Source organism: Nuphar pumila, chromosome 17, assembly GCF_984573655.1.
Source record: "Nuphar pumila chromosome 17, dmNupPumi1.hap1.1, whole genome shotgun sequence".
In the NCBI taxonomy this organism is placed as follows: Eukaryota; Viridiplantae; Streptophyta; class Magnoliopsida; order Nymphaeales; family Nymphaeaceae; genus Nuphar; species Nuphar pumila.
In genome coordinates this window covers 50,995,772-51,022,945 of record NC_143265.1, presented here as the reverse complement: position 1 = coordinate 51,022,945, position 27,174 = coordinate 50,995,772, and the positions used below count along the sequence as shown (strand labels likewise).

General features: G+C 38.4%; 1 protein-coding gene and 1 long non-coding RNA gene across 4 annotated transcripts in view; one reads left to right on the top strand and one right to left on the bottom strand.

The window, feature by feature from the left end:
- The first annotated feature begins 996 nt into the window (after positions 1–996).
- Positions 997–27,174, top strand: part of GONST3 (golgi nucleotide sugar transporter 3) — a 92,963-nt gene continuing 66,785 nt past the window's right edge. Inside the window, exons 1-2 of one of the 3 annotated variants that reach the window (XM_089993192.1) lie at positions 997–1,080; positions 2,302–3,592. In XM_089993192.1, coding sequence (XP_089849318.1) covers positions 2,302–3,456 — 1,155 coding nt within the window. In that variant the 5' untranslated portion in view covers positions 997–1,080 and the 3' untranslated portion in view covers positions 3,457–3,592. Of the gene's footprint in view, positions 1,081–1,513; positions 1,743–1,953; positions 3,593–27,174 lie in introns of those variants that run through there. The other 2 variants (XM_089993193.1, XM_089993191.1) reach the window with 2 other exon arrangements.
- On the bottom strand, positions 8,253–16,039 carry LOC149811950 (uncharacterized). Its single transcript, XR_016428569.1, has 3 exons — positions 15,903–16,039; positions 9,011–9,088; positions 8,253–8,792 (listed from the first exon to the last, which is right to left on the bottom strand). It is a non-coding gene; the product is annotated as an uncharacterized LOC149811950 (long non-coding RNA).

Genomic DNA, 27,174 nt, shown 5'->3' with positions numbered 1-27,174 from the left:
GGTATTGAGTTTTGCATTTAAGTCCGAAAAAGAATCCGATTATGTGTAAATATCAGATTTTAAGGTAGTCGAATTTGGATTTGATATTGTCTGATCCCATCCCAGTTGGAGTCTGATTATGTTAGATACAATTAGGTCAAACTCTATAATGGTTAAATCCGGCTTGTTTACTTCCCTATAATCCCTGTAGGGAAAATTTATAAAATTTGACACAAGGACACATATATATACATAATGAACTCCTATATTCAAACAAAAATAAATTTTTATAATATAATTAAAGATTCAAGATTATCCTTCAAACTGTGTTCTTGTCATATATTATTTATTTTCATATAACTAAATTTATATTTTAAGTTTTTTTTTTAAATAAATGGCTTATTTTTTAGTATCTTAGAATTGTAATATGTGGGATGAGTTACACAACAATTGCAGTACAAATTTTTATTATTTGCTTTGTATCCAAACTTCAAAATAATAGTTTTGCATTTTTTATTAATTGTACATGTTATTTAGTTATTCTAATAAATGATTTTAAGTAGTTTTTTAATAAGATGATATATATAATTGTCAACTATGAATGTTATTTCGTAATTATTCATTTTGACAGACTTTATTTTTCTTCAAAGAACTTCATTCTGTAAAAGTTATCTTTTTACATGCATCATTTTATCTTCTTATACTACTTTCTGAACGATTCTCCCCACCGCTTTTTATTAGCATTTTGATTTCCGCTTCTCGAATTCTCTAAAATTTTTGATTGATTGACTCCCGATTCTGATTCTTGTACTGTTCCCGTTATGACAACTATGGTGAGGGCCTTTGAGTTACATCTGGCAGGTGATTGAGAACCGGTGTACATTGGTATTTTTTCAAGGGTGGAGCGGGTATTCTAAATATCTCAAACGTTTTGAAGGTATTTGTAAATTTTAAAAAAAAAAAAAAATGCCAAGGTTTGTTTTTTAGGGGGTTTCTCCACCCTCAGTGCAACCACGGACCCTCCCTCGTTTCAACGCTTGTGGCCTTTTCATCTCGTTCCGGCTTCCACTGTTGACGGCGAGGGTCTCTCCGGCAAGCACGGTCCTAACCCAGATCTCTCTCTCTCTCTTTGTGAATGTGTGTGTACCCAAAATCTATACTGGTGGTTGTATTGTGTTGATTGTATTATACGTGGGTCATTAGCATTTAGAGTTTTTATTAATAGTTTTTTTGGACATTCTCAATTTTTTTCAATAATGTTATTGGGGGTTTTGGGCATTCCGAAATTTCTCGATGATGATGCTCTAGAGGTATATAGTTAATGAAATTTGTATTTGTTTTTTGGGGATCTTTGACTATTTGATTTTGGGGCTTTTGATTCTATGCTAAAATGGGTTCTGTGGAGCTTCTTGATTTTTTTTTAATTTCGTTTACAATCTATTTTATTAGTTGCTTATGCTTTATGACTTAATTGTTATGCTTATTGTGTTGCAATGTTATTTTTGTTAGTGGCTATGCATAATGAGTTTCGTAGGGCTTGTTGATTCTCTATCTCCCTTCTTGTGAAGGCCACGCCATTGGTGATGGTATCAACATCGTTCTCTTGATGCCATGTTCAAGAGGAGCTACCTTATCTTCAGTTGATTCAGAGGTTTCCTATGCAGTGATTACTGGTAAAACTTGGGAACGTAGGCCACCAGTCCCCCCAGGATCCTGATCAGTGAAACCCTTAGTGAATTACTTCAGAGCTTGAAAGGTCTTAGGTAGGAGCTCTCATATCTCCCTTTCTATTATTTACGTGTCTCCTATATCATTCCTCCGAGTCCTTCGTTTCTCAGTTGTTCTTAGAGATTGATATCTCAAACATGGAAGGTGTTTCTGCCCTCAAGCACATAAGTTGTTGTTTGGAATGGCAGTTGTGCAGTGGATATGGGGCTTAAAGTTTATCAGCAAATGTTTACTTTCTGTCTAGAAACAGGTCAATCAGTTGAGTCATCATTGTGGGAGACAAAGTTATTGGCAATTTGAAACCTCTTCTAATTGCTTACTAAGAAATTTTTATTTGCACAGACTTTTTTGAAAATATTTTTGTATGTTCTTTTAGAGTTCGTCCCATGATAACCAACTAATAATGGCACCGCTTTTTCACTTCCTGCTAGTTGTAAACTTTTTCAGTGTTTTAGAGTCTGTCTGAAACTAGTTTAGGTTGATGCTGGATGCATGTTGGCAGCTTCAATCCTTCAAATTACATGCATCTGTTTATGTAATTAGTGTTTATAAATTTTAATGTTCTGTTATCTAGATATTCATTTGCTGTTGCAGATGTCTAATAATGATGGCAGATCCAAGGATGAGACATGCAGAAGTGCTGATGGAATCTCTCTCTCTAAAGATGCTGAAGAAACTTGGTATGATGTGCTCAAAAACTTGCTGCAACAGGCGTCTGTTTATGGGGTAGCAGCTGGATATTGTCTTTCTGCGTCACTCTTATCAATAATCAACAAATGGGCAATCATGAAATTCCCATATCCTGGTGCGTTGACTGCTTTGCAATACTTCACAAGCACACTTGGTGTCTTGATCTGTGGATCGTTCAAAATTATTGACTATGACCAACTGGACCTACGTACCATGTGGAAATTCTTACCTGCTGCCATCATATTCTATACTTCCCTTTTCACAAATAGTGAACTTCTGCTTCATGCCAATGTGGATACATTCATAGTTTTCCGATCAGCTGTCCCCATATTTGTTGCAATTGGAGAAGCCATCTACTTGAAGCAGCCATGGCCATCACTTAAAACTTGGTTGTCTCTTGCTACTATTTTTGGTGGAAGTGTGATTTATGTTATCACGGATTATCAGTTTACTGTTACTGCTTATACATGGGCTTTGGCTTATCTTGTGAGTATGACAATAGATTTTGTTTACATAAAACATGTGGTTATGACAATTGGACTGAACACATGGGGTTTGGTGCTGTACAACAACCTGGAAGCTTTGCTCCTGTTTCCAATTGAATTGCTTATTATGGGAGAGCTGAAGAAGATTAAGCACGACATTTCAGATGAATCAAGTTGGTATTCCTTTGGTGTGATTTTGCCAGTGGGTTTATCTTGCTTATTTGGACTTGCTATCTCTTTTTTTGGGTTCGCATGCCGGAGGTCCATCTCTGCCACTGGGTTTACTGTTCTTGGTATTGTCAACAAGCTTCTGACAGTGGTCATAAATTTAATGATTTGGGATAATCATTCAACCTTTATAGGGACAATTGGCCTTTTGATATGCATGTTTGGAGGGATCATGTATCAGCAATCAACTACCAAGCGTGCACCTCCAAAGGTTCAAGCAGAAGCTGATGATGAAGAAGCAAAGCTTCTCCTGGAAATTCAGAACCAAGAAACTGCTGTTCCAGAAAAGCTAATGCATGACCAGGAAGCTGTTGCTACAGAAAAACCACAAGGAGGGACTCAATGATGTGTAATTCTTTTTTCTAGGTAATGTTCAATCTCAAAATGCTTGTAATTCTTAGATATGTCTCAGAAGACGACACATTGTTGAAAGGATCTTTATTTTCATATCTTTTAACCACAGCAATTTATACTTGTTGCAAGCTTGCTTCACTCTTTTCCTTTTTCCCTTTGTTATACTGATGGGTTTCTCTAGACCAAGCTTTACCGGAAACTCTACCAGCATGTGGGAAACTGTTTCCAGAACACAAAACTTAATATTTTCCAAACTTGTGAGATACTTGCAGAGATACACAGGGAACATGTTTCCTATTGAACGGGAAGCCTGTTTACTTTACATGGAAACATGTTTCTCACACATTTTCCTTAAAAAAAAAATTTTTGCAAAAAAAGTTGACACGTGTTATTTAAAAATTTTAATTACTTGTTTAAAAAATAGTTTTTTACATATTATTAAAGTAAAAAAAGGATGTAATATGCTAGATGAAATGGAAAATCCTTATAATTTGATGTAATGACACTATTTTTACATTATTTCATGAATCTCTTCATTGTGATGTAATTACTGGTGGCCCGGTATGAAGAAGGATGTCGCTGAATACGTGTCGAGATGTTTAATCTGTCAGCAGGTCAAGATAGAGCATCAGAGACCGGGAGGTGTAATGCAGTCGATTGAGATTCCGCAGTGGAAGTGGGAAGACATTACCATGGACTTTGTGGTAGGTCTACCCAAAACACGCCAGCAGTATGACACCATTTGGGTGATTGTGGATCGCCTTACAAAGTCGGCACACTTCTTACCGACCATGGCGAATCAAACCTTAGAGAGTTTGACGGATTTATATGTCGACGAGATTGTCATATTACATGGGGTACCTGTTTCGATTATCTCAAACAGGGGTCTTAGATTCACGTCAAAATTTTGAGAACAACTTCAGAAAGCCTTGGGGACAAAGCTTAAGTTTAGCACAACTTTTCACCCCCAGACGGATGGTCAGTCAGAGAGGACTATTCAGACACTCGAGGATATGTTGCGAGCGTGTGCATTGGAGTGGAAAGGTGACTGGAGTAAGCACCTAAAGTTAGCGGAGTTTGCCTACAATAACAATTATCATTCGAGTATCGGTTTGGCTCCATATGAGGCATTATACGGGCGACCCTGTAGGTCTCCTGTTTGTTGGAGCGAGGTAGGTGATTGAACTGTTGAATCGCCTATAGTTTTGCAGCATTATACGGATCAAGTACAGTTGATTTGTAAGAGGCTTTTGATAGCGCAGAGCCATCAGAAGAGTTATGCAGATCCAAAGAGGCGAGAGGTTTCTTTCGAGGTTGGTAATCATGTGTTTGTCAGGGTATCGCCAACGAAGAGCGTATTTCAGTTCGCCAACAAAGAGAAATTGAGTCTGAGGTATGTAGGATTGTTTCTCATCCTCGAGAGGATAGGAGGCACCGCGTATAGATTGACACTTCCCCTTCAGTTTTCCAACATCCACGATGTTTTTCATGTGTCAATGTTGAGGAAATATGTACCAGATCCTACTCATGTTATTCAGTATGACGAAGTCGAGGTTCAGAGAGACCTCACGTTTGAAGAACGACCGGTAGAGATAGTAGATCGACGAGAACAAGTGCTGCGACATAAGTCAATTCCACTTGTTAAAGTACGATGGCAGCACCACGGGCTGGAGGAGTGTTCTTGGGAGCCCGAGGCCGATATGAGAGCTAAATATCCACACTTGTTCGGTACGTAATGTTAACCAAATTTCGAAGAAGAATTTTTTTTAAGGAAGATTGGATGTAATATCCGAAAATTTCTAAGTTCTTTTCTATAGCATTGTGAAATGTCTTGAATTTCGTGTCAATATAGAACCCTAATTTCTTTAAAAATTAATGTTTGAGTATATTCGTAAGGATTAAGGGGGTTAATTATATTGAATTGTAGTAAATATAAACCCTACATGGTTTGGATATCTGAGAAAATTCTAAGTGATGTCTAATTGAAAACGTCTTAAAAAAAATATTGATTTTTCTTTTAAGTAAAATTATTTAAATAAAGTAAATTAACAAAAGTAGATTTTAAAAATATACATATTAATATGCTTAATAAGATGGAATTAACTTATATTCAATTCCTTTACATTTTCACGTGAGTTGTGGTTATATAAAACAAAAATGATTTTTAATTAAAATTTTATGATTATTCAATAATAGTTTAATATAATAATTTTTCTTTTTTATAAATTAAAATCTATTTTCATTAGTTTAGTAGGAGCCCATAGGTGGGCCGTCCCATCCTATGTGGCATCTTACTTCAAATTTTAGAACTCCGTTCTTGCAAGAAAAGCATAGAAACCCTACCTTTTGTTGAAAAAAAATGTATTTTTTGATGGATGAACGACCCTTTTTGCTTGATCCACCGATCAACTCCTCCTTCTAGCAAGATGAGGACCTTAGATCTCCTCACCACACCCCTTGAGGTCTGGATCTTGCACTCAAGAATCAAAAGAAACTCTAAAAAGAAGAGAATAAGGAAGGGAAAGAGAGGAAAGAGAGGAGAGGGTTTTGGGGGGAGAGAGAAGTTCTCCTTTTTTTTCCAGCACAAATGAGGGAGGCATGGGCTATGGGAGGATTTTATAACCCTCTTTAAGTTAGGTTATGGGTTGGAATTAATTCCAACCCTTGATCAAAACATGAGGACCAATGAGAGTCCTTAATCTCTCTATTTGACTAGTTAAGCTTTAAATAAGCTTGAAAATCACTAGGCCTTTAATTTCAAAATAAATTTGAAGTAAGATGCCACATAGGATGGGACGGCCCACATATTGGCTCCTACTAAACTAATAAAATGGGTTTAATTTATAACAAAAATCTATTTTATTAAACTATAATTAAATAACAATAAAATTCCAATAAAAATCGTTTTTGTTTTATACAACCACAAATCATATAAAATGTAAAGACATTAAGTATTCACTAATTACAACTTATTAAGCATATTAATATGTATATGTTCACAACCTACTTTTGTTAATTCACATTATTTAATTAATTTTACTTAAAGAAAATTCAACATTTTCTTTTTAAGAGAGACATTTTCAATTAGGCATCACTTAGGGTTTTCTCAATTATTCAAACCGTGTAGGGTTTATATTTACTACAATTCAACCTTATTAAACCCCCTAAGCCTTACAAATATACTCGAACATTAATTTTTTTTAAAGAAATTAGGGTTCTATATTGACATGAAATTCAAGACATTTCACAATGCTATAGAAAAGAACTTAGAAATTTTCGGATATTACATCACTAAATTTTGGGAACACTAAAGCCTTTTGTTGCATTTAAACACTTTATTTAGATATTTATCATTGTACCTCACATATTTAATTTGTGTAGACTATAATATTCTCAATAGTGTTTCCATTCTACATGAGCCTAAAAAAAGTTTCATTTTCCATTTTGTTTTCTCAAAACGTTTTTCTATTCTGTTTCCATTCTTGGCAACCTTAGTCTAGACAGCTGCATTCTGTTTCTATTTTGTTTCCATTCTTGCACATAAATGGCGCTTGTCTCTATCAGATCATTTTGCCTTCTTTTTCCCCTTTAGTTGGAAAGAAAGATTATTCATTTACATAAGATATGGGTACCAATTATATCTCTGCATTTGTTCATAAAAGAAAGCAATTAAAATTAAAAATAAAAATAAAGTTCTTTCTTGAGAAATTGCTGCTGAAGGCAAGAATGTTGCCTTTTGAATTAAATTGCAAAAACATACCCAACATTTTGGCTATTCCCAGTAGACTTCAGATATATCACCGCAGGGATTAGGAAATTGATCCCAAATAAGTGCCTGAATCATAGTAGGTGATGGAGACCAGCAAATATTGAATAAATAAATCTACCATTTTATTTGCTTTATGCAAATCGTTCATGAAGGCAAAGCATTGCAAGTGAATGGTGAGAACCGCGGTCGAATTCGAGCTGGCTGGATGGTCAGGTCACACTAACATAACCAATGGGTCTTGGGTTCGAATCTTATACCCCAATTTGCCTATCCGAGAAAAGGAAGGCGAGGTGAAGGTAAGAGCCTATGCTAGGAATGCTTCGTGCATTCAGCTCGCATGGGCCCGAGCCAAAAAACAAGCCCAAGCTGGCTCGCCTAAACAAAATTTCATTTTTTATCAAAGCGTTCATAGTGAGAATGCAACTTTTTTTGACATTGGTTGCAAGCTGGTTCCTTGGTTGCAAGTATATCTAACCACCCAAGTGAGCTAACTTTTTTTGACATGCATGATAAATAAGTTCTATATAAGCTATTTAAATGAGCCTATATGAGCCGAGCCAAGAGACAAACGCCCCTTGTTCATGCTCGATTCGGTCATCTATAACAAACAAGCTCGTGCTCGGGGCTCACCTTCCAAATTAACCAAAATACAAACAAGCTTGAGACGAGCCAAGCCAGAGGTTGCTCGGTTCGTTTCTCAGCCCTACTTGCAACCACCCAAACACACTTCGATCAGGTTCATTCTCATAACCCAGATCCCAAGAAAATCTAAAAGTAACCGAGCTACACCAGACTTATAAATGTAAAACGGCTAGGGGTTTCCATCACCTGGGCCAGAATCTAGCTTCATATCCAACAATACTAGATCCAGTTAGGTCTAAATTCGGCTAATCCAGTTCCAAGCCAAATCTTATATATAATATACTAAAGCGTTACTATCTACCCAGCGAACTGAAAATTCATAGTTTGCAAACCAGTACTCTCTCTCTCTCTCTCTCTCTCAATAATTTAGTGAAGACCAATGAAGAAGCACATAAGAAACAAGAGAGCTAATGCCCTCATAGACTTTGTGAAAAGTTCTACAAAATAGGACGTAGGAGCACAAAGTAGAACAATGACCAATATGGAAAACCCTAAGTTAGCAAATAAATAACAGCTCTACGTCAAACATCATCACCCATCTCCAAAACTATCTCCCACGATGCACTCACAATGATTGTAGATAGATAATCCCAGACGCCCAATGGTGCTGCAAAAGTCACTACAATCATCCTCTTACAACATTCAATATTTCTCTGTTTCTACTTTAGGCTGTCCCCAGGTTTACTCATTTCTGAGCCGTGCGGTTTCCAGATCCAACCCATAACCTCTTGACAGCTACCAGGATTTTTTCTGGGACCATGGGGCCATCCTCATGATCAACCATCTTCGAATCCCGTCTCATGCCGCTGACTGATGCCTTCACCTTGTTCAAGATGTCTACGTTATCACGAAATATGACTGCACCTTTCGGCCACAGTATCCGGTCCATCTCCAAGAGAATGTCCTCCATGTTGCACCTGGTTCAATCATAGTTGCAGCATAACTCAATTCTTTAGGTTATGAACATGCAGCAATTGCTAAAAGGCTAAGCAGCGGTACAGAACTAAGAAGACACAACGGTCAATTGGAGCCCTGCTATTTAAACTTTGTAATTTCATCAAATCAACTGAGCCTCTAATCAGTTCATCTAATCTTCGTACAGCTGTAAGAAATCTAATAAAATCAACAAACTTACTTGTCCTGGTATAAGCTGAAAACACCATTTGCGTGGATTAGGTCATATGTCCTCGGATAGATAGAAAAGGCTTCATACCTGAGAAACATGAATGGTCAAGATCAATTTGAACAATCATTCCAAAGAGAAAAGATGAAAGTTATTAGTGGCAAAACATGAATAGAATAAGACATTGCAATTCTGAAGCAAGAAGATTGCAAGCATTTAGTTACCAGCAAACATCACTGTTTAACAAATGTTGGAAACAAACTAAAAGGCAAAATCATGCACCCACCAACTGAAGAACCACCACCAATCAGTCTCACATATGATCTCCAAGAATAACTCCAGTTATTTTCAGTGTTGCATTTTAAATTATAGTGCTGAGGAACAGCATCAGACAAGATCTAAACCTAGGACACGTCAGATAAGATAGTCATCCACTGATCCCGTTATCACACCATTTAGGAAGGGTATCATCAAGCAAGGTCCTAACACGAAATAGTCAATGGTAAACTCTGCTGATGAGACCATTTTTCTTACAGCACCAAATAGTGCTTCCAATCTATGACCTCTAGCTGTCAAGTTCGGACTCTATCAATTGATCACAATGAGTTGCGGACATAAGCTAAGAAGCATCAATCAAGATTGTTAGTCTCCACCCAGACCCAATGAAAAAAATTAGATCACTTCAGGAAATCTCTATAAGAACAGGTTTTATTCTTACAATAATAGTAATAATTCCATTAGATACATTGTGTGGTTGGTAACGTTGGTGAATTAGATAAGAATACAGAAAGCATAGAACAGGGGCATGATGGGTCAACTACTACAACTACATGCACATCTAGTACAGTGGCTTGGAAGCTGTAATGAAAGTGGTGGATCTTGTAGCCCCTTATCACTGGGGGGGGGGGGGGAATTGGACTGTTCAGGCATGTTCCTGCGAAAGCCAACTGGATGGCCTGATCCCAAAAACAAAGAGGGAACTCAGAAGTCAGAACTGACTCGAGCCAGACCTTAAATTATGATAAAGAAAGCCAAGATCGATTGGAAAGGCTCAGGACCAAAGCCACTAATCTGAAATGACGAGTTTAGTTTCTTCAGATCCTTAATGGCCAAACCCCCATGATGAAAGGGTTTAGATAGGAGACCCCAGGAAACAAGATTCAGGGCATATTTTCTCTCAGAACCCCCACCCCAAAAAAGATATTCACCCTAAGGGACCCAGACTCCTTTACATAAGATTTTCACACTAAAACCTAACAATGCAGGTCCATCAAATACAAACACCATTAAATCCACCAATCTAACATGAACAAGATCCACCAAGATGGTACAGGATACCCATATGGAATGTGCTCAACCTAGAAGCAATGACACCCATCATAAGGGTTGCAAGAGACTGTAAGACTTAAACCTCAATTGTCAGCTTTTGAACGTCTACAATTCCACACTTCCGCCCCCAGATCTGACTGCAATGTTCTATTGAAGATAGAGAAGGCAACGCTCTGTTATGTCATAATCCTAGATTCCAAAAGTTTGGAATGAAAGACCAACCTGTCAAGCCAGCAATCTCTTCATGGCATTTACCTGTCGTTTTTTTTTTCAGTTAACCATAGGCACCACTTTTTGCATATGAAATTTCAATAACTCTTCTTTAGACGTGCAACTTATATTGGTTCATTTTTTTTCAGTTACATCTTATGTCAACCCCGTTTTGGCATGAATCAAGTAAACTCTGTTGTCAGAAAACACATTCAATTTGAAATGATGGCAAAGAATGGAAATTTAAGAACAAGTGTGACCATCATTTGCCAATGAATGCACCTAAGTGAATTGAATCATCTAACGTAAGAAGCCTGAAATTCCGATAAAGCAGAGACTTGAATAAATGATTTCAGCAGCAGCAAGAAAAACAAAACATTGAGGGGAAACACTAGTTCCTATTACAGTGTCTGGAAAATCAGCAGAAAGTAGGAAAATCTCATAGTAGAGATACTTCAGAATGTGGAAGATATATTCTTTTTTTAAAAAATCTGTGGGTGCACCATTCAGTTTGTGATATAAGTTAATATGCAAGTCTTGTATAACAAGAGTCAAATGAAATCCTGAACCTAGGTGTGGAGAAACAGAGAAAAATCTCAACTCAAATCAAATGTATTGGAAGCCTAAAAATGAAATCCACAGTATACTCAACCACACAAACAGTAAGGAGAAGAATGACCTATTCTCTGATGGATTAATGATGTATATCATCAAATAAATCATGGCAAGAAAAATGTGCCATCAAATAAAAAAAGAGAGGAATTAATGCAGGATTATGGTAACCTTAGAATGTTGACAGAAACCTTTTGCCTTCTCAAAAACAGAATGTTAACAGAAACCTAAAAATAGACAGGGCCAGATAACCATACCAGTCATGATAAATGCCAATCAAACCCCGTTCATATATAACACCTAACCTATTTTTCTCAGCAATAGTAGGCACAACATTCAAGAGCTGCCGCAAAACTTCACAAACCCGCATTCATATCGATCATATTGCGGTATCTCTCTGTGCCAACATATTTATTGATTTTCTTGTAAGCATTTACATGTTTCCTCCATACTTTGTTATCCGCATTAAACAAGTCTACAGTGACCCCTGGAACAGATCCACTAGTAATTCTGGGCGGCACAGCACTAAGCCGATCGGGGAACTTCTCTAATACCCCTCCAGCAACCTCATCAGGGTAAGGACTTATGGATGCAGTCATCTTCTTTTACTTGAGATACATGAAAGTGAGCAACAATTTAGAGATGATGTTTTGATGATTGTAAAATGGTATCCAATTACAAAAAAATTGAATACATCTATGTGATGCATAAAACAGTGTCACAAAATGATAATTAGGCTTTCTGATCATAATTGTCAAGAGATCAAAGGGAGGTTAGGGTTAGATGAGACAACAAAATAGGGAGAGAATCACACTATTCATTCCTATGTCGTGAAAGAGAACCATTTACACATAGAGGGTAGACTCCCTTTAGTCGGGGGAGGTTATATAACCCCCCCCAACACGCACTGTAGCTACAGTGCGTGTTCGGGGGAGAAGACGCAACACCCTCTCCCCTTTAGTACAAAAAATAAAAGTGTGAAAATGACTATTGTGCCCCTTTTTTAATCGGGTATATACAAACTAACACACACACTGTGTGTGTGTGTGTGTGTGTATATATATATATATATATATATATATAAAGCTATTTTATATAACACTACGCTATACTATATTACATGTTCTTCTACATCTTCTCAGGTATTGACTCACAGGTTTGTCCCTTTTCTTAAGTTACCAAATGTCCTTGGTGAGTTGAGGGGAAGCAGATCAGGTCTTGCTGAACATGAGCGTTTTTGCTCATGCCGATATCGTGGCCGTCTGTTTGCATTTTGGATGAATGCCATGTGGTTTTGTTGACTTTGAGCTTTTTGAAATGCAAATCTGATGGCCACGATGTCAGCATGAGAAAAAACGCTCATGTTCAGCATGACCTGATCTGCTTCCGAGTTGAGGAGCCATGACATGACTAAGTAGTCATTGGATTCTCACTCCTCATACGCAGGGTTCGAGGGATAGGGGCAGCTTTTTTGCCCGTGATGTAGTTGAGCTTTCTCTTCCCACAAGATACAACTTTGAGGCCTTAGACCAGGGTGAATAGTTGTACCCGTTAAGAGGTATAGTGGTGATTTTCAGGCTAGGGTTGGACTAGTACTGAACTATCACTTTATGAGGGGTGGATTCAGACCCCGAAGTTGGAGTGGGTGGCAAGCCTTGGTCACCCGCTATACCAACCTATATCGTATATAAGTCTGCTGTAAATAAGGTTGTGACGGCTGATAGACGAGTAGGTAGAACGAGTCGGTGGTAGAATTGGGGTTCAACAGCAGAAGATACACTATCTTGAATGGCTCTAGAAGATGCAACGAGAGGGTCATCGACAGTGAATATGCATCACGGTCCTTGTAGAAGGAAATAGGGGTTCAGCGAATGAGGTGGTAGGGTGAGCACGATCACCATGATCAGATACAGGCCTTGCAGTGAAGGGTGCAACGTGAGTGACCATCTTGATCCAGTGTAGGGAGAGCCATAACCTCAGGATGAAAGTGCAAGTCAGCTCACAAGGAGCAGGGGCTAGAATCACAGCACCCAAACGTCTAAGTTTTGTTGTTGTTGTCGTAGGAATTTGATGACGATTGGTCTCTTCATTTTCCTGTTCTACACCTTCATGTCTTCTTTAATAGGTCTGACCAAACCTATCTTCTCTAGCTAGAACTTGCTCACTTTGATTCTCCATCTCCTCTCTCTCACTTTTTCTTTCTTCAAAAGAAACCAAAAAAGATAAGTCAGAATACCGACACTCTCTTATCAACAGGATCATAGCACTTGTACCCTTTTTGACCCTTAACAAAACTAAGAAAATAATATTTGACAGCTTTAAGAGATAACTTATCCCTGTATTTGTCAGCTAGCAAAACAAAATATACTCAACCAAACACCTTTAACATATCATAGTTTGAAACTTTTCCTTACAGTTTCTGAAAAGGAATATGCCTTTAAGCACTCCAGAGGACATACAATTTATCTAATAGATGACTAATTAAATTGCATTTGCCCAAAGCACTTTGAGTACCTCTTTCCCAAACATAAGAGTTCTTGTTGTTTTCAAGATATGCTTGTTTTTTCTCTCAACTACACAATTTTTCTCAGGAGTGTAAGGACATGACTTTTAATGAACTATACTTCTCTTGTAAAAACTTTTTAAACACATAGTTAACATATCCATCACCCGAGTCAGTACACAGAGTTTTGATTTTAGCTGCAAATTGATTCTCAATCATGACACAAAAGCTCTTAAAGATTTCAAAAAGATCACTTTTATTTTTTATAAAATATATTCATGTAAACCTTGTACAATCATCTATGAAAGTCACAAGATAGGATGATCCTCCTTTTGACACAACAGATACATCAGAGTGTATCAAATCAAAAGAGCTTTCTGATTCTCTATCATTATACTTGAATGATAAATCATGATTCTTGGCCAATCTACAACTCACACAATCTTTAACATGACTTGATATAACTAGCTTGAATTTTTCAAAACTTCTCGAGGACACTAAACTTTGCAACCTAGAGCTGAAAATATGCTCTGGTCTTTGGTGCCACAAAACATACTCATCCAAAATTGAAGCTCCATATCCGGTTTTAACTTCCTTTTGCTTCCTCATATCAATCAAATTCAGTTAGTAAAGATCTTCTTTTCTATGACCAATCACAATCTTCTTCTTTGACAATTGATCTTTCACAACACAACCAACAAAAGAGAAGATGGCATTACATTAAAGTTTGATAATTTGACTCACAAAAAATAAGATTCATAGCAAGAGATAGAACATGATAAACTTGAGAAAGATTGAATTTACTACCATGATAAGAGTCACAAGTAATAGAACCTATTTTGGAGACTAATATAGAAGAACCATCTACAATGCGAAAGATGTCACTATAGAGACGACATTTGGCTAAGACATACTCATGAGGTATTATATGACATGAAGCCCTAGAGTCTATTAGCCAACCAGATGATGGACCTGAGAAAACAGTACCAGAGGAGGAGGCAGGAGTGACAGAAAAAGAAGGGTCAACGACTGACTGAAAAAGAAGTTGCAACTGTTAAATATGATGTTGAATTTCCTGTTAAACTTGCTCTAATCTCTGAAATTGCCCACTACTCATTACTCTACCACCAATTATGCCACCTATCTGCCTGGATACAGTCATGACATTATCCTTCTCCATAACTCACCAACCCCCAAAACTACACTGTTTGATGGCTACACAAACTAGCAAAATACAACAAAAGAACCACAATATGTTGTACGAAGTCACAAGTATTTGATAGATTTTCAAGCCACAAAGCTTCAATAACACCTCTTTTCAACTACCCACATAAACGGCCACAACATACACACTTCCAAAATGATGGACCTTGACACACCAGAGCAATACAAAGACCCAATACCTTGTATAGCAAACTTGATAAACTAACTGGTTGAAACCACAAGCAAGATAAACTCTTTTCTACTGATGCCCAGTTTGTATGAAAACTAGCAAAAAAATAGCACAACAGTGCACCCATTATGCCAAAGATTGAGTACTTAGATAAAAAAATAAACACCTATAAATTAGCATTTCAATAGCCAAAATCTCAAAATATGGTTTACCACCCCAAATATTTCTTCAAAAGAGCAATCAAAACTCCACAGAAAGTTAATCTCAACCACCAAAACATCTCGAGTCTTCTCTTTGCAGTTGATCAGTTAGAGGAATACTAGAGGGAGAGAGAGCAATACATTGCTTCATTGTTTTCTTATTTTAAAAAAGTAATAGCCAAAAAAACAGTTATCATCATACTTAGGAATGCTAGGACTTGACAAAAACTCCTCCAAATCACCACATTAACACTTTAAAATTGTTCTAACAATCTTATAGGGTGAAAACGACCTGATTACACCCTTTTTCAGTCAAGCAAAGTGATCAGACTGATCACCACAAAACAGTAACACGTGTTGCGTGTTACTGCCACATAGAAACCCACCAAAACCTTGACAAAACTCCTCCAAATCACCACAACAGCCCACCAAACCTCTTCTAAAAGTTTTCTAGGGCAAAAACGACATGATAAGGACAAATCTAAGCCACTAAGAACCCCCGATAAGATTGGAATCGACGTATTTCTTCAAACTAGACATTGTTCACCCCCAAATCCAGAAAATACAAAAAAAAATCATAGAAATTTCAAATCTCAACCAATCTCCACGATTTTTGGTTTGTATGGCTTCTAAAATCATGCTCTAGCAAATGCATACCTCAACCTGATGATATCCCCCAAATTATACGGATGTCACTTTCGAGGCACACAAACAAGAACAACATTGTAGTAGAACAGGAACGAAGCTTCTCTCCTCCAAAGGCACCCCCACACATCCCTCTCTCCTCCTCTTGATAATGACTTTGATACCATGTCAAAAATCCAAAGAGATAAGAGTAAGGGAGGTTAGGGTTAGATGAGGCACAACAAAATGGGGGAGAAGAACATCACACTGTTCATTCCATATCATGAAAGAAAACCATTTATACAGAGGGTCCGACCCCGTTTAGTACAACAAAAAGAAACAGTCTGAAAATGACTATTGTGCCCCTTCTTTAAAGGGTATATACGAACTAACATATATAGTGTTGTTTTACATAGCATTATGCTATACTATATTACCTAAACTTTCAATAATAATCTGCTTTAACATGCCAAAAGGACAATCCATTTTCTAAGGACAAGTTGAAGAGGCTAATAGAATAAGTAGACAACAAAAAAGGCATAAACTATTTTAGGTTATTCTCTTTACCTCATTTAGACAGCCGCAGTCCCCATTTTTGGGATAATTCATCATAGGTACCTTGATCTCCAAGTCTCAAATATTTTTTACTAGGCCTCAATAGAGCACCCAATAAGTGCTTAGAAAGCTTCAGCTTGTAGTGGATATTCATCTAGTATCACAATCATCAACACCGAATCAATAAGACCCTCGAAATTTTTGAAAAAATTATCCAGTGAATGATGAAATTTCAAGGTACATGTATGAGCCTATATATCTATACACGTATAGATATATGTATGCGTACATATATATATATTCAATTAATTCAAACCCTTGAAATCTTTTAGGATTTTATTTTATTAAAGGAGTTCTTCTTTTTTAAAAATGTTTGTGAATGATAGGAACTTAGGAAATGAATTTAAACCTTAAGTTTAATTTAAAAAAAAAAAGCTTAACATACACTTCATTACAAAATCATGCTTCGAATGTGGTTTATGAAGATTTTTAGGTTTTATCAAAAAAAAAAAAATAGAAATGATACATTCAAAGATTTAAAGCATAACTTTAAAAAAAATGAAATGAAAAATGTTGAGGGTTTTATAAAGAGCCAAAATGAAATTTTACAAAATCAATTTGTGGTTTTCTAAAATTTTGAAAAGTAGGTTGGTTTGGGGATTTGGAAGAAGTTGGCATGAAGCCATTGAGATCAAGTACAACCCATGCTACATAAAAAAAATATTGATTAAAAAAAAAATAAAGGATGAAAAGTCAAAAGGCCTTAAAAATTGTCTTATTTTAAGGAGGAAAATGGGGGGTAGTTGGTAGCATTATTGGAGGGGAGTGTGTAGCATTTATTGAAGGGGGCTTCAAAGTCAAAAGGAGGAGGATTTAGGGGGGGGAGGGGTGATCATGGAGAGCCCTCCATCTCATCCTCCTAACCTCAGCCCTCCATCTCTCTCTCAACTCTATAAGAAGCTTGAGAAGGGAGAGGAGAGAGAAAAACCATTCTCTCCTTCTCTTCTCTCCTTCCCTACTCTTTCTCTTCTCTCATTCTCTTCTCTTTCCATCTCCCTCCACCGAATATTGCTAAGTGTGTGTGTGTGGTGGAGCTCCATTCCAAGAAGCACATCATTTCCTTCTCCAACCTTCAAACCGATCAAGGTGAGGTTTTCTTCCATTTTTACCATTTTTACCATTTTTATCAGAATAATGTGCATGAATATCTTGATGGGAGCATGAAGCCTCGTATCCTTCTTGAATTTATGAAAATGTAAGATGATTGGGTGGATTTAGCTGATACAATGAGTGTCGTGGTTTGATGTTATGCACACATCCATGCTCACACACGCACTAGGTCTTTCTTTTATGATTCAGTTTTCTCGATTTTTCCGAGTTGTCAGAGACAACCTTAGTAAATCGAATGTATCTCCTTGGATACAAGTCGGTTTTCAGTGTTCTTAGGCATTATGGAAAGCTAAGACCCAGTCCTTCAACTTTTTAGTTTAGAACTTGGCCTGATTTGGTCCGTAGGGTCCTGCAAAATCTCTGTCAAGATGGCAAAAATTCAGACTATCGTCAATCACTGTTCAGTCCAGAACATTCTGGACAGTGTCTAGTAATTTTGGGATATATCCTGGCTCGCTCCATGAAAACCTGATTTTTTTGTTTGTGGAAAGCTAAGAGATAGCTCCACAACTTTCGTGTTCAGCTTCGAGGCTGAATCCGCTTGTAAGCCTCACAAAAACGTTGGTCTTTTGGTTGTTGAGCGCTCCCGCTCCTTGAGCCCAGACAGATATCTTTTGTAAAGCCTCTCGTTTTAGTGCGGCCTGCACTCTAGTCGGTTTGGACGCCTTAGTCCATACCGTGACTCAGGGCCCGGACACATGGGCATGGGTCTAAACCAGACCCAGGCCATCCGGGCTGGCTGCAACTGAACCGAGTTTGGTTCAGTTGGAGCTGTCGGGTGTGGCAGTGCCATACTCAGTCTGGACAGGTCTGTCCAGACTGTGCACATGGACTGCGCACACCCAGTCCAACCAGCACAGGCCTGGACTGAATGTCTGGACCTGGGGTTGCTGGTCCCTGTCGCAGCCTGCACCCTGTCCGGTCAGGTCTTCGTTGCCGCACGCAGGCCCCACATTCGGCATGTTGTGCTGGCCCTCGTGGCCCGATGTGTTGTCCATCATGAGTGCCATGGCGCACCCTTCTACAATGTCGTGGCAGCAGGGAGGTGGACAGCAAGTGGAAACTTGCTGCCCACCTAGTTCGCCTGTGTCACAGCAATTCCCTTGGCCCTTGCTGGCCTGATAGTGATGTACCACCCTTTTTAGTTGTTGTTGCTTCCGGTATCGGCAACAAGCCATCCCTTGTTGTTGGCCATGTTTCCAGCTTGTGCAGGGCCGCAACTCTGCTGTGCTGGCCACAACCCTACTGTGCTAGCCGCAAAACTGTTGTTACGCCTTGAAGTCCTATGGACCGATGCAGTGTGGCACCGGGCAGAGATAGCGGGCTGCCTGGTCACCCGGTGTTTCGTGTGCATCCACATTGCACGCATGGCTGCATAGCGCGACTCCTTAAATTCAATTGTATGCCACTAAAAAGTATGTTACTTTTGAGGTTTTTCCATGGCATGTGCAAAGGTAATAAATCTGTAATGATGTACGTGCATGGTGGCGAGTTAGTTCTCTAATTAAGTGTATGGCAAAGGCAAAGAGTTTTTTGAATGTCGCATGTATACATTTAATGCAAAATTTTACAGTTCGAATGCATAAATAACGAACACCACTCACACATTAAGCATGTGCATGGATAGTATTCGTTAATTATGTGTTTAGTGTCAAATCACAAGAAGATTTGTAAAATTACATGTCTAAGTCATGCATCGCATGTTTGGGCAACTCTCTCTTGCACATATGGGCACGTTGCAATATGGTTTGATGTGATTTGCGAAATAATTACTATTTCACATGCGAGACTTGTGCAAAAAATTATAAGATTGAATATGTGCATGCTTCACACTCGCACTTAGCACATCTTGACACTAAACTAGCTTTATTTATTGTTTATATCAAGTATCATGTTTGGGATTATGCGCTACGATAGATCATGTTACCCTGGGCACTACACGGATGCATTATCGCACACTACGCACTTGATGTAGCCCGACAAAGGGTTGGGAGGTTAACACCACATAGGGTATTAGCGTGATTGCCAGTTGTGGTTGTGTGACTCCTCCGAAGTCATGTTGGGCGAACGTTCCATATCCGTGAGAGAGCTCACGTGTTGTGATACCCTAAAAATGAAAATAGTGTTAAAGATCGCCTTCACCGATGATGTACTCTCCTTTGGCCATGTGAGGTCAAGCATGTGAATGGGCAGGCTAAGTCCTCGTTTGCGTACCCCGCGGGGACCACGAGGCAAGTATGTCTAAACACCTCAGAAGGAAGTGTGATTGTCAAACCAACTTAAGAAAGATAAATCATTGTTGCCCCATTCACAAAATGATTCATCTTAGAGAGGGTGGATGGTACAACCTTGAGTGACAAGTCGTTACTACGACAAGTTTATAGGAGTTGAGGCATCCTTTGACCTCCAGTCACTCAGAGTTAGGGAGGTCGAGGTTACCTGTTAAGGTATCTCCACTACTGCAGTAGTGAGGATTGCAATCCATTACCTATGCGTGGTTTCTCACGGCTGCGAGCAACCCACATGAGGTTTACTCGGTCTGTAGCATCCCTGGTTACCACATTAGAGATTGAATAACAGACGTCGGGGTGCACGTCTCACAGAATATGAGGTTCCTTCGCGTACCCGAATGAGTAATCTGAAGAACATAATTACTAACCAATCACAGATTGACTTGCCTTGTTAGTTACGTTGTTTGGTTGTTTAGAGTAGTTTTACATACTTCTGTACTCGTGCTTTCTCGTAGTAGAGATATAGTAGATGTCGTACTTTGATTACATGTTTCTAACTGTTTTATCATAGCACTGTTGGCTATGAATTGTTACTCTTATTATGGTTAGCTATGTTAGCGCACTGCACATGTTTGCTCACATGCACATGTACTTTAATTTAATGTCTCTAATTGTGCCATCATGTTAGCTATAACCTGTTATTTATAGTTTCTGAGTGATGTCATATCTGCTTTCATGTTTCATACTTCATGTTTTTCCTTTAAAATGGTATTATATGGATGATTTATCTCACCAACTCGCAAGAGTACTGACCCCGTTTTATAGGGATACAGGTGTTTGACAAGATGTGCGATGGGGTTTGATGTGTTGTGAGACTTGAATCCCACACTTCTAGAACTTAGTGATTCTGACAGTTATTTGGGGAAATATCGCATCTCTTTGAGAGAAAATTTGTAAAGAAATAATTTATAAATCTTTTCGTCTCATTTTGAAAACCAATGGCAATATGTTGTTTCTATTTGTTGGTTTCACCTTTAACTGCTCAGAATTTCCAACTCTTTTTCCCTTTTGATTTTCCGCTTTGCTTAGTGTTTAAAAAAAAATTACTCTAAAATTCAATGGATTTTCCAAGTTGGGATTTTGGGGCGTTACAGAACTGACATCAGAGTAGTGTTTTAGAAGTGTGGTTCAAGACTCTGCATGCATCGACCATCGCTCTGTAAGTATACCTGACTCAGTAGAATTGTGTGTTTATTATTGTATTTGTTTTTTCTTGCATGATTAGATAAATACGTATGTTTTATCGATTGTCGTCGGACGTGAGACACAACCTTATGCTTAAAGCTTTATATGATTAGGCTCAAGGCATCGAGAGCCTGAACCAAGCGGTTCAGACTATTATGCAAAGCATGCAAGTGTTTGCGAACCGAGCACCTCTTCGTGCGAGATATAAGATTGAACATGTGGGGCAAATTTGTCCCTGTAAACTGGGTATAAGCGCCTATTATGGCCTGAGAAAACACTTAGAGATTGAGTGCCAGTTGAAGTTTGGTGTAGAGTTTCGGAAAGGTAACATTGTTACGCTTGAGGATGCAGTTTTCCAAGCTAGTTCGTGCCAACTCCTGTGAGAGTTGAAATTCTTGAATTAAACCCAGAGACTAATTACGTATTTCATCGATTTCTTATTAGTACACACCAGCTTCACTTCCTCGTTCCACATTACTTGAGTGGAGACGATTGATGAATTGTAATGACTATCAAAACTATTACACCAATCGTATTGAAGACGATATGATTTTGATAAGAGTCGCCTGATGAGACTCTAAGTTAGTGTTTTATGTTGTTTTCCAACTACGTTGGATATGTTCGTAACACTATTCTTGATGAAGGGTATATTTCTGAATATGACCTTTTGAACAAAAGGCTAAAGCCATGTTTGTGCGAGTTGAATCTTTGGATTTCCCCATTGGAGGATATTGTAGATCCCCAGTTGTTCTTGGTGATGAAAACATGCATAAAATGTATGCGCTTAGCAATTTGCTTATGAGTTTGTTATCGTCGCGAAATTTTTCCCCGTCTTCCCTTCCTTGCGAAAGAGAGAAAGGGAGAAACGCTTTCGCGATTCAAACTTGACCGGATTTTGGAAATTGCTTTTGAAATACTCGCCTCCGTTTTGAAAATTGCGGGAAAATCCATGGGATGGGGCTCGACGTGTCGGTACGAGGTTCAACCGTTCCTGCCGCCTTTAACAGGGGTAATTGAACCAAGGACCAAAATTGTGCTTGACTTAGAGAAATTATCAAAGTTATGTTCTATCCTAAATGCATAGAGAATTCAGGCATGTGCTATGAGATTTTGGAAAATGCAGCTTGGGAAAACATGATGTATGCTTGGAAAATATTTGGAGTTGAAAAGATTCTCTTAGGAAAAAGATGAAAGTCAATTTCTCAGGAAAACTCATGTGAAAAAAAGGGTTTTTGAAGTCACGGGAAAGTTCATGAAGTTGTGGGAAAATCATGAATGATTGAAAATCCTGGGAAAATGGAAGTGATTCTTGAGAAAAGATGAACCTTTTGAAAAGGAAAATATTTCTTAGGAAAACTTGGACTTTGAGAGTTTTCTTAGGAAAATGATGGAAGATTTATAGGAAAACTCATTGGAGAAGGAAATTCAAAACTTGGGGAATCGAAATCCTGGGAATTTTACCTTGAAACATTTGGAATTTGAGTTTGATCTTTGAGGAAAATTGGAAACTTCTTTTGGAAATCTTAAGGAAATAACATTTTCCAGGGAAAATCGAGGGAAAGCTTTGATTTTGGAAATCCAACTTAGAAGTTTCTTGAGAGACTGGTTTTCATGGAAAACTGTGAAAACTTGACTTTGGGAAAACCAATTTTGGAAAATACTCAGAGTTTCTTGAGAAATCGATTTTCTTGAGAATGAAACTTTCTTGGGAAAATCACGAGAAAACTAATGATTTCATGATGCAAATGATATGAGTGAATGAATGCACTTTGAAAGCTTTTCTAAGAAATTTGTTTGAAAAATGTGTATTAAGTCAAAATAAATCCTTCACATATCCTGACTGTGGCCATGAATATATTCGGAATTTAGTTGATTTGATGCACATGATTTTGAAAACTTTAGAAATATGATGTGCATTTTAAGATAGCCTAAGAGTGTAGGCTCAATGTGACTAGTAGAAAGATGATGGATCTGGGTCTCGTCCATATTCCGACTAGGGCCGTAAATATGGATCCCACCGAGTCCATCAACTCCCTAAGAGTTGGTGCACGTGCCATTCGTGAACATCCATAGTGCTTTTGAAATAAGATGTATGCATCACATAAGCAGGATATTTGCATAAATTCAAACTATATGATATGCATCCTAGTCTAAGCAGGAAATTAACTCTCTTATTCCAAAATTTACATTATTACATCACTAAATAAAGGAAGTAAAAGAAATTTGCAGGCTTCAGCTCTTTCTTTTGAATGTCCCTGCCAAACTTGAAATAAGGTTAGCTCAAATATGTGGGTTTTTCCAAGATTTTCCAATAATATTATGAAATTATTAGACTTAATTGGATATAAACCCTATTCTTATGCTTCCTTGATATTTGAAATGATGAAAATGCTAGAAATTCAGTAGAAAACAATTTGAAATTCGGAATTGAGGTTAAAATGACCAAAATACCCCTAAAATTAAAGTTACATCTTTAAAATAAGGGTTTTTTGAAGGAAAACTAGGTAAAATTGAGATTTCGAAATTCAAATTGAATCCAATGATGATAAAACGCAGTATGAGTCATGATGACATGCTGCCAAACATATTATGACTGTAAAATCAGAATTTGACATTTTGAAATTTAGCCAAAATAGCGAATTTCGCTTGTTTTTCACTTGGATCCGGGTCCTGCGGGACCTTGTTTTGGTATTGTGGTTAATCCGAACCTCAAATGGATTCCAAATTGTACTAAATTCGGTATGAAGCATCTACTTACTCTGATAAACAGCCTAGAATGCTAAAAATCATGAAACGATATGATTTAAATGCCAAAATTCAAAGAAAGTCCTAAAATGGTGGATTTTGCCTATGGATCCGAACCAAATGCAATGCCTAATATGATAATGCAAGATTTATACCATGGAAACTTCTGATATTTTGCAGACTGCTAAAAGACCCGAAACGGAACATTTTTGGTTTTTACAGCCTCGGGATTTGAGCCATGGTGAGTTCAATAACAGGGATTTAGTTCTGACAGAGGTAAAAATTACACTAATCTGATGTAAAATGCCAAACAAATATAAAACAGCCATGGAGATTTATGCAATTAATCAGAGATATGCACGACACCCACATAAACAACTTTCAGGTTTATGACTTCTGCATTTGATCAACGTAAACACAGATAAAAATAGAACTATTCCTGCCTAAACTAACAGATCAGACAAATGTAGCAAAACAGAGGACTGACAAGAAAAATCCAAATCAGGGGTCAACACTGTTTTAAAAATTACAGACTTTCAGATGCAAATAGAGGACATCTCGGACACCACTTTCACTTTTTATAGTTTTGGATTTGGAGCAATACACAAAGAGAAACATAGCCCTAAGTCGATCCAAGATCTCAGAGGCCCAAATTAGGCTCTGACACGTGTTCCGAACTCTCGGATTTTTTTCAGATATAAACAAAAATCAGAAAAATCTGAAAAAATCATATTAAAAACTAGACATTCTCCCGAGTTCATAAAATTTTTCGGATAGAAAATCGGATCTTCCATGAGGGACATATTGATTTTACAAGTCGTCAAATGATTTTCAAAACGCATCCCGGGTAACAAAACCCGACTTGCCATTTTGAATGTTTACCGCAGTAAAAAAATTCAAATGCCTCCGAATTTTTGGCAAAATTTCAGGGACACCTAAGGGCGAATTCCGTGATTTTTTTGGGATTTTTAATAAAAACTAAATGCATGAAATGACGTGTGGACTGACTGACAAAAATAGAGACCTATTGAAAATAAGCAGAATTGAAATGGATGCTAAATTAATCCTAATTAATTCATGAAATATGCTAAATGAATGAAATAAAATGCAAATTAAACCTAGCTAAATACATGAATGTTAAAAATCATCAAGGAAGCATAATGAAACATTTGATATATGTCGTTTTATGAGAATAGCTCAATCCATCCATCAGATGAGCTCTTTCTTCAAACGACTCCCGATTCAAATTATAGAATCAAATCAATGGGAAAAGAAGTGCACCTTGTTTTGTTACGCAGCGTAGGAGCTCTTGAAAGGGGCAGCTATCACGAGCTTCCTTCGTTCTTCGCTCCGGGCTTCAGATGGTTCACAAAAATCGACCTCTGTTGGAATCGAATTGGCCACAGCACGAGCTCTACTCCACCTTCTTCAATGCGCCAAAGGGGGCACGATTTCCACAGTTCCAAATCTGATTCTAGGAAGGATAGGTCGGATTTTCCAAGTTCACCAGAGCTAAAAAAAAATGATCTCCCTCAGGCTGGGCGTGAACCCTTGTTTTTATAAATTTTCTGAAAAATTTTGAAATTCAAACAGGCTCGATCTGAGCCCTCCATGTGGCGCCATCTCAGAAGGTGCCATCTGAGGGGTTTGAAATTCGAATTTGTCTTTTGCAGGGAGCCCTCAGGTGGCGCCACCTCAAAAGGTGTTTTAATTTTTGAGAAAAATAAAAAAAATGGAAATTTTGTGGGTGAGACACCTCAGCAGGGGGAATTTGGATTTTTTCAAAAGTTTGCTTGATTCTCTCTGCAGGGAACTCCTAGAAGGCGCCACCTCAGAGGGTGTTTTCTTGGCATTTGAAATTCAAACTCACTTTTTGTAGGGAGTCCTCAGGTGGCGCCACCTCATGGTGGGCTACCTTTATTAAAAATAAAATAAAAATAAAAATGGAGCCAAGTGGAGTCCTGGAATGGTGCCACCTCAAAAGGTGTTTGACACATGTCAGAAGGTCAGAGCAGTGGGCTCAGAAGGCGCCACCTCAGAGGAATTTGAATTTTGCTTTTTCTGGTGAAAGGAGATCTGGACATGTGGCAGTCCAGGATGGTTCCAAGTGTCAGCCTGCTGGAGTGATTCTTCAGATGGCGCCACCTCAGAGGAGAATTCGAATTTCAAATGGAGGTTGGCCCTGAAGGAATAGAGGATGGACATGTGGCGCCACCTCAGGGTGGCTCCTACAATGCCATGTGGCAAGAGGGAGGAAAAAGAGGGCAGTGACATGTGTCTCCTACTTTTCTGAAAAAAGTAGGTAGAGGACATGTGTCCTCTACTTTTTCTGAAGGAGTGAGAAGGAGACATGTGTCACCTTCTTTTTCTGAAAGAAGCAGAAGATGACACGTGGCAGAGGGATGAGAAGGAGGGAAGGGACATGTGGCGCTCTCATAGGCCATCTGGGAAATCAGAGCTCCGGATTTTCGCCACCTAGTGCCTTGTTTGAATTTTAAATGGTTTGCTTTTTCTGAAGAAGGCCAGGAGTGACATGTGTCTCCTACTTTTCTGAAAGAGGTAGGGAGAAGACATGTGTCCTCTACTTTTTCTGAAAGAAGCAGAGAATGACACGTGGCAGAGGGGAGAGAAGGTGGGCCAAGCCATGTGGCACCATCTCAGACAAGATGAAAAAGGTAGAAGTTCAGGATTTGCGCCACCTATGAGGCGTTTTGAACTTTTGAATTATAGTTTTTCTGAAGAAAGCAGGAAATGACACATGGCACTTGCTTTTTCTGAGGAAATGAGAGCTTGCCACGTGTCCTCTGCAGGAGACACACTCCAGATGGCGCCACCTCAGAGGAGACAAGCTTACTTTTTCTGGATGAGTCTAGGAGTGACATGTGTCTCCTACTTTTCTGAGAAAAGTAGGGAGAGACATGTGTCAGGCTACTTTTCTAGAAGGAGGGAGAGGTTGACACGTGTCCTCTGCAGGAGACACACTCCAAGTGGCGCCACCTCAGAGGAGACAAGCTTCACTTTTCTAGTCAGGACAACCTATGACACTTGGCATCTCCTGGTAGTCTCTGCAATGACACATGGCGCAGGATGGATAGGGTGACACATGACAGATAATTGGGATGACATGTGGCGGCTTCTGAAGGTAGCCCCACACTGACACGTGGCAGAAGAGGGAAGGTGACATGTGGCACCAACTCTAGGTGAACCCTATGCTGACACATGGCATGTAAATGGGAGGAGAGAGAAAAGACAAGTGACGCCAATCCAGGGGACAAGGCTCCTATATTTTTGGGTTTTTCAAAATTCAAATTTTTCAAAAGAAAAGCCTGTGTGACACCACCTCAGTGTGGGTCCCACAT